Consider the following 13,000-nt stretch of genomic DNA (forward strand, 5'->3'; position numbering starts at 1 on the left):
TCTTCAAACACTTTGGCAACACTTGTCAGGTGTGCGTGCGTGTGTGTGCGTCCTATAGGGAGACCATCCATTTCAAATCCTTACATGTGGACTTTTAACAATAACAACAATACCTTACCGACTGGTATACCGAAGCTACCGTGATGTTTGTTTACAATATATATATTTTTTCCTTTGCATAAAATGAAAAATAAGAATCCATTCAATTTCCAGCCATTGGTTTCATTTCAGCCTCTTCCCCAAATGTATGTATTTATGTTGTGGGGTGAAGGGGGGGGGGGGGGGGGGGGGGGGGGGGGCAAGCAGCTTAGAGAATAAATATACAACATCAACTACAGTGTGCATTATTCCAGCGCTAATACCCTGTCCTGCTGATGTCCTTTATACGCATCACAGATGGGCTCAGACAGGGGGAGAGCGGCAATCGAGATCTTCTCCGGAATATATTACCAAATGATAGGGGGGAGAGAGATGTCTCACTCCCTAACACACTGGCGTGCACACACGTTTGCATACACTTGCGAGTGTTGGGCCAAGAGCACTGCATATGCCCAAACATACAAGCGTGGGCTTCATTAATGAAGTGCCAGGAGAAGCCGGGTGGGGTGGGGGTGGGGGGGTGGGGCAGTCATATGTGTGTGTGTGTGTGTGTGTGTGTGTGTGTGTGTGTGTGTGTGTGTGTGTGTGTGTGTGTGTGTGTGTGTGTGTGCGCGTGGACACGCACAAAGCGGCCAGGGGAGAATTTCCTTCTTTAAGCTTTTAGCTCCCACTGGGCTTTGCTCCACTGTATGGACCCTGATGTGGGCCTGCCCGTAACACATGGCGTCAGATGCACACATGCTCCGTGTCTCCATTGGCCAAACTCGAGCAAGTGTTGAGGAAATCGCTTTCAAGTTGAATTCATTCATTAATGGATTACTAGTTTTGAAATTTGAAATAATATTCTCTTCAAATTAAGCGGGCCGTATAAAAATGACACGGCAGGCCGGATCTGCCCCCCAGGCCTTGGGTTTGACACAGATGGTCTAAATCGAATTTCACTTCACGTCTTCGCCTTTCCAGTCACTGGACACTGCAAATAATATGGCGAGGACAGTTTAGAAAACCGTATTCCTTCTCTACTCCTGGACCGTGGTTCATCTCCCAAGAAGCAAGCCCAGAGGTCAGCGATATCAGGACCCATGAGCAACAAGGGGTCCTAGTTAGGCATCCAGCTCAGTGGCGGAGCCAAAGGCCAACTTAGTGGGGCAAGACTGTCCATTAGTCAAGACCCTGGAACACCCCGGGGATCTGGGGGTGATAAGGGTTGGAAAGAAGAATAAAAACCTTATCAACCCGGACACATACACACACACATCTATTCTCAAAGGCATACACAGATCATATCAGGCCTTGTTTGACACTGCTGTCAGGGTGCAGTGAAGGGGAAAGACCAAACCCGATGACACACTGACATCATACAAGAACACAAATTCATGCAGATACGCACTTTTGTTTATCCTAGACAAAGAGGGTCTCTTCATATTTCATCTTAGACCACTGATGGCTTTGATTTTTCTGCCATAAATTTTTTGCTTCGCTGATTGTGACAGCTCTTTGGAGCTAATATAATAATATTCACTTCAGATTCCAAATGGAAAAAAAGCACATTTTGTCAGCTTTCAGGAAAAATTTCAGGATGGACCTGAAATATTTTTTACAGGTTGACTTCATTTAACCTATGATACATTTTGGAAAAACAGATGTCCAACGATTCTATTCAGAACTTAGCACAACTTAGCTTTTTTTTTTTTTCCCCCCGTAACAAGGAGCTGAACAGCAAAATTCACAACATGTAGTTGATCCAGGAATGTAGCAGAAGATTTCAAGTAACGCCCACGCCACATGTATTCTTTTCTGTGATTATTCCAAGCGTGATGACACCGTGTGAAACTCAAAGCTCAATCGCCACTTTGCTCTGGGAACATGCCGTTTAAAGTTTCTCAATGGCGAGGTACGGTTCCGAAATTAGGAGTTGACGTCTTGAGCTCATTGTATCGAAGATGTTTAAATAGCAATTTTAACGGGACCAGGAAATGTATTGGTCGCTTCATGATACATTTTTATGGTTGAATTTTGATGTTCAGCTCTCTGACTTTGTTTGTTCTTTGCCTAATATACCATCGTATAAAAAAATTTACAGCAATGTGACCTATCACCTATCAACCATAGGTCTCAAACCCAAGGCCCGGGGGCCAGATATGTCCCATCACATCATTTTATGTGACAAATTGTGTATCGGCTACAAATTGAGATATTGCTTGCGATCCTTTTAAAATATTTGAACAACTTTTACAAGTGGAGCCATCCTTAACATTTATCATGTCCCTTGACTTACCCGCCAACGGGGGTCACACCTGCAATGCACACCTTGTGTTTTTCACCCGTCTAGCCCCTGCCATCAAAGTTGTGAGCGCCAATCCAAAGCTGTCACGCAGTCGGTATCGGCAATACAGTGTTACGCCGAGGTCTCGGCCTTAGGGGACCTTTTGTCTCTCACCCTTTCAAACTCCCATTGTAGCTATGTAGTTGCTTGTTAGCTACCTGGTTAAGCAGAGTTAGCGTTATTAGTCATTCTGAATTGACAAGTGGGCCGTCTAGTCAAGTCACGTTACACTGTGGCAAGCTATAATTAACTTTCCTGTTTATGCGCTTCTTTGACTGCAAGTGCATGTTCAGTCTGCAGATATTTCCCCCCCCCCCCTCCACACAACTTTGGGATGACATCTGAGAGCGAAAGGATGGATTTCCATCTGTCTGCTTCGTTTTGGGGGGGAATATTTTGAAGCCACATTTCCTTCTTTTTCCTTTTCATTCCTCTCGCATCTGCAGATGACCAAGACATCAAGAGACTTGGGAGCTCGGGGAGGAAAAGGAGAGCAGGAGGGGAAGAGGGGAAAAAAAAAAGGGCAGCGAGCAAGCAAAAGAGGGAGCAAGCGCCTCTCACGTCAGGTTTCCCCAGCACACCCCAGAGTGCCAGCCAGCCTGCAGTCTGTTCTCCTTTGAGCTTTCTATTCTACTACAGAAGAGAAAAAAAAAATCAATTCATATTTCCATAATCCACACTCCTGTCTGTCTGCATGTCTTTGCCTGCGCCCCTCCTTCCTTCCTTCCTTCCTTCCTTCCTTCCTTCCATTTCTCCCCTGGGGTAGACTAACCCCTCCACCCAGATCCTACGGCCTACAAATGTCATTACGCTGAGCAACAATAACGGGCAAAACAAAAGGAGGCCTTGCTCTGAGCTCTGAGCAGAGACTGTTGGCTGCTGCTGCCATATGCTGGCCAGCACGGGCGGCCGCAGAAAGAGAGCCGAGCCGACCCGACCGGGTCTGGCTCTGGAGGACTCCAGCCTCCGGGCCCACAAAGGAGGAAAAGAGCCTTAATCCTGGTAATGAGGCCAGTGAATAGAGTTTTTATGTATACAGGGGAAAGGGCCAATCCCTCTGTACACAGCACGCTAACTAGCCATCTTAAGGGCCATCTTATCCACACAAACGATCTGCTCCACAACAGAATGAAAGAGAAGTAAGGTTGCCGTGGGTGGGAGCGAAGTAAAAAAGACAAAAAAAAAAGAAAAGAAAAGGGGGATGAGGTCCGGACACATGTCAAGACTCAAACAGTCCCACTATGTTGATTTGTTGTCTTTCTTGGTTTCAACCAAGCTTTGCTATGGGGAATATGCATATGCAACCCAGCAGCGAAAACATAGAAATATGATTCATTTTATATTACATTCAAACTTTTGCATAAAGTTGCACTTCAAGTTTCATTTGGAATGGCACTAAACAATGAGAAATGCTGCTTAAAGAAATGCAAAACCAAAAAAAAGTTTGACTAAATTTTTCCTAAATAGTCAAGATTTTGTGTTGAACTCGTGGCAAAAGAAAATTTGCATAAAGCTTGTCCCGTTTATTCCAAATTGGATAGCAGTTGAAACTAAAGGGATCGATCGGTTGGTTTTATTCCAACATGTTATGTGATTGTATTGATCAAGTTGGAACGTCATTGTACAAAGTTTGTGCTTTATCGATCATTAACTGCAAATATAAAATGATGATTTCATTCGGATTATTTGGGGTGTCCAAATCTATTTGGCATAATAGTTCCGAATCCCTCAGTAATGAATGTTCAGATGTTGAGCTTCAACTCCAGACTCTGACTGCTTTGGGGGGAACAAACAGCCCAAAAAGCCACATGAAAAACAGATACTTTGCCAATGGAATTAACCTAATCATGCTACAGTCGTGAAAAATGTAGCAGACATAGCAAAAACAATGAAAGCCAGAATCCCAAAACTAAAGTGTGCATTCCTGTCACGGCTGCATGATAATTAGCCATTCCTCGCTTGTTGAAGAGCCGCTCGCTGCTTTTCATTACCGACGACAGACATGCAATGAGACGGGGAGACGGAGAGGAGGAAACACAGAGTGAGAGGGGGAGAGAAAGAACCAGGAGGAGGAGGAGGAGTAGTGATGGGGGAGTGAACAGAAAAACAGGAGTGAGACTATTAGAAAAGATGGGGAGTTGGGGAAAAGAGAGAGAGAGAGAGAGAGAGAGAGAGAGAGAGAGAGAGAGAGAGAGAGAGAGAGAGAGACAGAGTCAGAGAGAGAGAGAGAGAGAGAGAAAGAGAAAGAGAGACAGAGAGACAGAGAGACAGAGAGAATGAAAAAGCGGAGTGTGTTCCATCCAACCTGGTCGGTGTAGTCCTGGGGGAAGCTCCACAGCACGGTTGGATCTAGAGGTAATTGACAGACAGCATTAATCAGCGGGTGAGAAACACACCGTCTTCGCTAGCTGCCTCAGAAGACATACATATTAATGAGATGGGTGGGGGCAAGGGGTGGCTGCTGCTGCTGCTGCTGCTGCTGCCTGCGTCTGTTCACGCACACACACACACACACACACACACACACACACACACACACACACACACACACACACACACACACACACACCTTTTACGCTCACACGGCAGCGGAACACTGTGAATGTGTTGAGGCTGCATGAGCTGGAAATATGCAAATGCCGAGTCTCAGTATGGATACGATAACGTTTAGAAACAATCCCATCATTGCAGCCCGACTCCACTTGAGTTGAATCGTGATAAAATGGCACGTTTGATTCGATGGAGGTGTATATCATATCTATTTTTTTTAAAACAGCCTAGCAATGATAAACGATTGAGGATGAATTGGATTTTCATAGTGAGCTATTAGCTGGAAAAGGGAGAGGATGTCTGGCCACCGATCAGACAGAATTAGCCATTTGTCATTTGATCTTTTTTAACGAGCTACTGAAACTCTGATATTGGATTAATTAAAAAAAAATATATATATATTTATTAAATAATCAGCAACTTTTAATTAGCTGGAATTTGATTTATAAAATGTGCTTTGAAGACCTCGATGTAAAACTACAGCTCCAAACACGAGCAGATAAAACAAAAAATAACTGCATGAAATGAAGTTTTCATTTTCAACAGCTTGCGGCCATCATCATATCTGTATACGATAAGCTTGCATCTGTCCCAATGTGGTTAATTCCGCATCTGAAGCCAAAGTGAGTGAAAGGAAGCAGTCATCCCTGAACACGGGGGTCTTGGCTAAACATGGCTTCCACAGCGCCTAGGTCACCATGTGACACAAGTAGCAGCAGCAGCACAGCCTTGAAGAGACACAAGCTGTGGACCGTCAATTACGTCACACAAACTTAGCATTTAAGTCAAGTGAAGAATTCGACCCTCATCCAATTTGGCATAAGTGATATACAACACATTTATTTTGGAATAATCTCATATGATGATGATGAATATGACCCATCCAAGTAGATGTCAACTGACAGAAAAAATACATTAAAAAATATATATTTATACAGATCTCGCCCTAATTTCTGGACCTTCTTATTTCCTAACCTTTCTTTCTCCTCGAATTATTCCCTCTCTCTCTTACTGGGCGTATAGAGGGCGCAAGAGGGGGCCTGAAGGGGGTGGAAGTTGAAGGTTACAGGGGTGAAAAAGACCCCCCGCTGCTCCGCCCGGGGACACAAATGTCACCATGACAGATCCTGGAACTGTTAATTCATCCTCACAAAGCACACCCTCAAATCGGAATTGATTGCACCACGACGTGCCACAATTCATGGTGTCACATATTCAGAATTCTGCACTGAATAAATAAAATGAGAGTCTCTATAATTAAGGAGGCGCAATATTTTACCAGGCGCGCATAAATATGGAGCATATTGGAGTTGAAGAAGATGAGAATCATTTCAAAGTCATCTAATAACAACTCAAGTTTATGTACACATCACAAGTTGACTATGCTTGTGAGTTATTCCAGCGACAATGAGCATGGCGATAAATTGAAAACAGCGCGTCGCTAACAGCAGAAAGAAACTTTAGGAAAGGAAATTTCAACGTGATTTTTTTAAATCCGATTCATCGACAAATCAACTGATTATTCATATCATTGCCCTAGTTGCTAACCAATCACATGATCACAAATTTTCAGTTCATCGATATGGGGGGAAAAAATCTCAGATTATTTGATGGATAAAAATCTTACTCAATGGAACGGTAATATCTTGGTGTTGTATCAAACAATGCAACGTATCAGTTTGGTGTGTTGGTGCGAAAACAAAAAAATTGCATCTGCACGAGCGCTCGGCTTCCAAAAAAAGTTCTGTTGACGATTCTTGTTGAGAGCAGCTGCAAAGTGTTTCAAAGAAATCAGTTGGCTGCGATATACAAGCTGGCTGCGAATGTGACCGAGGGGAGAAAAAAAAAAAAAACCCAGACCTGTTGGGTGTGAATTGATTCCAAATCACCTATCCAGAAGTGGATTCAGACATTCACACCCAAGAATATATGTGGCGTGACCATTGGACCCTGCCATGAGTGTCCATGTAAACAGCCGCATACATGCATGTTTACAGTCAGACGATTATTTATTGTACGGGTAACATGTCCATTGATCCCTGGGGCCTTCAAGCATGGCTGACCTCCAACAGTCGTCAGCATGTGGGCAACGTGTGAGCGGCCCCTGAGCGGGGGGATGCTGGGAATGCTGGTGCAGGGAAAAAAAACAAAAACAAAAAAATCAATGCTTCTGCTCTTCTTAAGACGCATGTCAAAGGTGGAAAGTGAAAGGGTTAATAGGTGAAGGGTGTTGGGAGTGAAGAATATGTGAGAGGAAAGATGAGCTATGGATCAGAGACAGGTGGGCCAATTAAAAAAATAATAATCTGATGTTATATGTGCATGGAGAATTTTATTTGAATATATCCCATTGTGACAATTGTCTTCATAATTCTATGCGTATTGGCACGTCCAAGTAGGCTAAATATGAAAACTCTTGGCATCTTCATCTTGGCATACATTTTTGCTTCTTGGGATTTCCAAGCATGGAGCTATTTGGCAGGAAATGGCATTCCTAACGCTGCTGGCTGGGAAGAAAAAAGAAAAAAAAAAAGTTGGCGCAAGACGCCATGTGTCAGATAGCTCACATTGCCCACTGAAGTATTTAACTTAAAAAAAAGTTGATTTAAGGTTGCATGAAAATGTCCTGTGTGTGCTGGGGGGAAAGAAATAAAGGTAGGGAAAAAAATTCATCTCACAGGCTCACTGGCCGTTGCAAACGAGAAAAAACCCGAATACACCTAAAGATGAAAGATAATTCTCTATACTGTGGGAATCAAACAGACTTGGAGCCCTTATGGCCAGGCAATGCTCTGAAGGCATAAAAACACTTTTTTTTTTTCTTCTCTCCACAAACGACTGAATATGTGTTGCGTGTGAATAGGGGGCCTGTTTGTTAAGGGAGGCCAAATCCCATATGGTGAACACCCGCTCCTCCGCTGAGAAGAGAGAGCGTGAAAGCCATCGGCAGCCTCTCTCCTGGGCAAATGAAGGGATGTAGCGCCTGCCTCTCCTTGTTCCTCCTTTCTCTGGCTCCCTCTCTGCTCCCTTTTTCTTGGCCAGGGGTTAAACTGCTGCACTCTAACCTCCTTCATTCACTGCGTTTGTCTTGCTTGCGCTCTCATCTGTGAGAGAGACTTATTTCACAGTATGTAGTGGATTAGGGACTCATTCGTATGCCCTCGGTACAAAAGCGTTGTTTTAGCGGGCGAGCGAGCGAGCGGCCGCAACGCCGTGACAGGAGGAAGCTGCCGCTGCCGCCGGCTCGCCATCCACAATCGGCCCATTGTGGGCTCGGGGATGGAGGGAGCCCGGCCGGCGCTAGAGGCCGTCTAGACTTTGAGCCCGGGCCGATTGGGGAAACACAGGGAGAAAATCCCATCAGGCAGTGGAGTGAAAGTTAACTAAGGTACCCTGCTGTGAACCTGATGAAGATGTCAAGCCAACATATGGCCAAAAATGTCCATTGTCAGAAGAAGGAGCTTTCTTCCCTCAGAGGGTGGCTAAAGAAGATCGCGGAGAGGGGGGGCAACCTCAAGGAAGGAATAACTGCGGTGGTCATCGCTTCACTTCTGGTTCAGTAGACTTATTCCCGGCTGGGAGGAGGCCCAACTCTTTGGCTCGCGGTTAAAGGAGTAAGCAGATTAACTGGCATCTTTCAAAAGGCCAGCCCAAAGAAAACACACTCGGACATTTACAAGATTTTTTTTTTTAAGGGGGGGGGGGGCTTATTCCAATCAAGCGGACCTGCACGCCGTAAATGGCATTACATTTCATGCCGATTTAGTTGGCAGAGGTTTGGAGTAAACACGATATGCTCCTTAAGTTTATTAAAAACGGATTGGTCACACTAGGTCAATTACAAATGAGGGGAAGGAAGCGAGGCTCGACTGAGAACATTGGAAACTACCAGGTGTTACTTTTTTTTTTTTCCCGAACAATTTACAACTCAAACCGACAAAAATGGTGGCGGGTTGCAACATCTAAGGGTTGCGTGTGCTTTTCCAGATGGAAAAAGAAGAAGAAAAAGAAAATCAACAACTGGCAAGCTTCACATGCGCTAGATCGTGGCCAGGGGAATTTTCTAATCCACTTCTTCATGTAGATGTGAAAAGATAAACAACCGCCTCAGCCTCAGCCTCACTGGAAGGAGACGAAAGACGGAGCTGCATTGAGATGATGTGACCCTAATAATGCCACATTAGTTGTTTCATTTTCCCAGCCATGTGAGAAAAAATGCTTCGGAGAGAGGGAGGGAAAGGGGGTGAAGTGGAGCCATGCGGAGACAGAGAAGTGAAAGCGATACTGTCTCCGGGCTAGTTGGGATGCAACCCAATTTCACGGCTTCACGAATGACTGGCACAGCATATGGACGCAACCTTTGTGACAGCCAGCGCAGATCAGCGCTGATATTTCCAGCCATGTTCCATACTGCTCCGACGTGACGTCAAACGGAGCCTCTGCGTGACTGCTTCGCCGACACCGTGTACTCAGCATTTTCTTTGGTTAGCTAAGGAGGACCTAGCCAGTGATCTGTCAGGCTACTTTGTAAAAATCTACCAAGCTTGACAAGTCGGCTTTATAACTCGAGACAAATCGGGCGTTGGAGTCCAGATGGGTGATCGACTTAGTGCAAGTTAATGATGCCAAGTTCATAAATGAACGCATCTTAATGTAGTCACATATTTCGCCTCATACTGTCTTTTTGAATAATATAATATATAAAAAAATAATAATCATAATAATAATAATAGTAAATAATGATATAAAATATATATAAATAATAAGAGTAAAGATCTATGTGATGACTTTGAGAACAAACGGGCACAAGGTCTTGTTTTTAACCGCCATTCTGTTCAGTTATCAGGTGTGGCTCTTCCACACTCAACAGGAGGTCTTGGATTTTGCATGGACACAAGGCAATAATCTGCAAGCCTTGTTGGGGGAAAAAAAAAAAAAGGTGAGAATAAAGACAGCCTGAGGACTAAGTTGTTTCACCATCTCAAGAGCTAACATCACAGACATTAAAAGATACACGAGTCAGCTATCCACGGCAAGCCTTACGCAGCCAAAGTAAGAGCAGAAAAACACATTCAGCAAAAATTGGAAGACACCAGACAGTCGCTGACTACATCAGAGCAACCGCAGTGAAGAACTGCAGAAAAATGTCAAGTACTGAAAATCTAATTCTAACTATTCAGATGGAAGATGCCAGACTGGAATGATCCGGGAAAATCATTTGCAGTGGACAATCAAAATTAGAGCTGGGAGTAAATCATGATTAGTAAAAATGAGTAAATGAGTCTTCAATCATTTAAATAAACTGAGTTGAAGTGGACTGCATCACTTGGCTACAACCAGCAGAGGCGCTATTGGCTGGAAGAAGGCGTCGATAATTTTGGTCTAATCTGCTCGAATGACAATTTGTATTTATTTATTTAAATCTGAGATGCTAATTCCACATCTGTCTGTGTTTTTTTTTCTCTTGAGCATCAGGTTTTCATGACATAAAATCAACAACAATAATCATTTTCAAAACCTTTTCTGTTGTCCAAGCAGCGATTCCTTGTTGGATTCCCTTTCGGAGGGCTGGCGCAGCCTCGGTTTTGACAGAGCGACGGAAATGTTATTTTCGGGGCGTGTGACAAAAGGAAGTTTTGGGATGCGTAAAAACTTAAGGAAAGCCATCAGGTGATTTGCCAGTCGGCGGCAGAGAGTTTCTTTTGACTCTTTGCGGCATCACACAAAACACGGTGTCGCTCGCGCGGCAGCTCCTTGAGGTGTGGAGAGGATCGATCTCGCTTAATGTCATATGGCACGGCACCCAGAGGCAGCAGCGTGGTGCTGATGACAGTGAAAAGCCTTGCCTTTGGCGGCGACATGCACGCTGCTGCTGAGCTGTGATTTGAAGTTCACATGCAAAAGGCTGACAGAAAGACAGCTCTCAGTCAGGCATTCCAACTTGAAGTCACTCAGCCAGTCTCTCCGCAGGGAAGACAAAACATCTGTACCCGTTGAAAAGCGCAGAGTTCTGCAGGACTGCTGGGGCAAAATGCTGAGATGCAACACAAACGTGGCCCACCAATAGCCAATTACTGTTATGCACTGGGAAGAATAACAATTTAATCCAAAACAAAATTACAAAATAAAAACATGCACAATAAAAAAAATTCAAATAAACTACCTTACAGATTTCATTTATTGCAAGTAACCCCCACAATGTAATTAATAATAAAATGAGACTCTATTTGGTTTCATAACAGCTTTCTTTGGAAAGCCATAAATCCAAAATGGCCCGCGGCAAAAATGACACTCACTTCTGGAATGCACGAGCATACAACCTAAACTGTACTGATCATTTCTAAGATCCTCAAACCAACCTCCACAAGATGCCGACAACTGGTAGACCTAAACGGCGATCGCCGTTTCTTGCTCATAAAATCTGGCAATCAATCCCCAGATTATAGTTCAGACCGTAACCCGAGATCATCCAATGACTGACGTCTTTGTAAATGTGCACATGGCGTGGTCTGTCTGTAAACAAATTGCTTACAGATTTCCAATGAGAAATGATCTAAGACATTCACAAAAGCATCACGATTGACCTATATTTGAAAAATAGGCCAAAGCCCAAATTAAGGGCCAACAGGGCTTCCTTCCGACGTGCATGTAAACGCCATGGTCTCCACAGTAATTGTAAGGCAACGTCGGAGTAGCCTTGAACACACACACACGTAGCCTGGAGGCATCGCTGTTGACATGTAAATAGTGAAGACACGAGCTGAAATGACAGCACAGACAGCAGGCTTGTACCACTAGTTCTGCTTGACTTGGGTTTTGGTCTTGGTGCCTAAATTAAGAGTCTGGATGTCAGAATACCAGTACTCATATCATGTCAATAAGTAGGTTGATTTTCTTAATTACCGATACGGATCTGTCTTTTGCGTCACGCCGCTTCCGGATCACTTTGCGTCACTTTTCGAGGCGACGGCTCAGGGAGGCTCTGAACACACAGTCTCTGATGTGTCCATCTTTTTCCACTGGTCCAAATTTCACAAGTTTCTCTAGTTCTATTGTTAAAAGTGCCAAAATAAGAGATCTCTACGTTCGGCCGTTGAGTGTCTTTCCGTTTGCAATCTAGCAGCGGCCGTAAAGGAATTTAATACAATGTGTGCAATGGTCAAAGCCCAAATCTTAAAGAAACCTCTTTCCCCCCCCCCCCCCAAAAAAAAAATAATAATAATAATAACCATACACTGTACCGAGCAGAACAGATACAAAATGCTGGGTCAATATTCCTTCACCAACTTTCCCCCCCACAATTCAATACCAACTCCTCGAATATATTTGATAGCTAACGTTGACAAAAGTCAACATACTTGAGGACAGCTTTTTTTTTTATTGCGAATAGCATCCCAAACGCGCAATGAATTCATCCATTTCATTTATGGGTGAAACTAGGCCATCTTGATATTACACGGATTGGACCTCGCCAATAATTGTTGATTCTTTGTATGTTTGTTTGCATAACAAACGCCATCTGCTACGCTCCATACATTCCCGATCCCCGACAGTCATCGCTTGACATACGTGTGAAAAAGAGCTTAAACCTTCAGTCGGGTCCACGTTTCACTTTTGCTTCATTGATTCCACGTTTTAACATTAATAATCCAAGAGCTACCCAGAGAATCTGAGGAATGGTCACAAGGGAATAGATTCACTCAGGTCTATTACCATGAACGCACACAAACAGCAGCCAGTAAAAACAACTGTTCAGTGTGTAAAGATGATGCAATGAACCACTTCTGCATTCATCAAAATCAGCACATTTTAAATTATTGATCAGGCGCTCAGATCAGTTTTTCCACACTGAAGAAGAAATGTCTATAAATAGCCCGCAGTGGGTGCCTAGAAGTATTTCCTTTCTATTGTAAACACTAATAAAAAATGGAAAAATAGACAGTGCTGCACTTCTTGCTATAGCAACGACAGCATCAAAACCCAAAGGCTCTTATTCCAGCCCAGTGCTTTATGCTTTGGCCTCTA

At 43.9% G+C, this 13,000-nt stretch overlaps 1 protein-coding gene across 3 annotated transcripts in view; it reads right to left on the reverse strand.

Annotated features, from left to right (window-relative positions):
* Nucleotides 1–13,000, reverse strand: part of dennd1b (DENN/MADD domain containing 1B) — a 65,602-nt gene that overhangs the window by 46,843 nt on the left and 5,759 nt on the right. For 2 of the 3 annotated variants that reach the window (XM_085929140.1, XM_085929139.1), the window contains exons 3-4: nucleotides 4,852–4,914; nucleotides 4,731–4,774 (exon numbers count right to left, since the gene is read on the reverse strand). In XM_085929140.1, the coding sequence (XP_085785266.1) occupies nucleotides 4,731–4,774; nucleotides 4,852–4,914 (107 nt within the window). The remainder of the gene's footprint in view (nucleotides 1–4,730; nucleotides 4,775–4,851; nucleotides 4,915–13,000) is intronic. The other variant, XM_085929141.1, reaches the window with a different exon arrangement.

The sequence above is a fragment of the Syngnathus leptorhynchus genome, chromosome 13 (genome assembly GCF_054491065.1).
Source record: "Syngnathus leptorhynchus isolate UIUO chromosome 13, UIUO_Slep, whole genome shotgun sequence".
NCBI lineage: Eukaryota > Metazoa > Chordata > Actinopteri > Syngnathiformes > Syngnathidae > Syngnathus > Syngnathus leptorhynchus.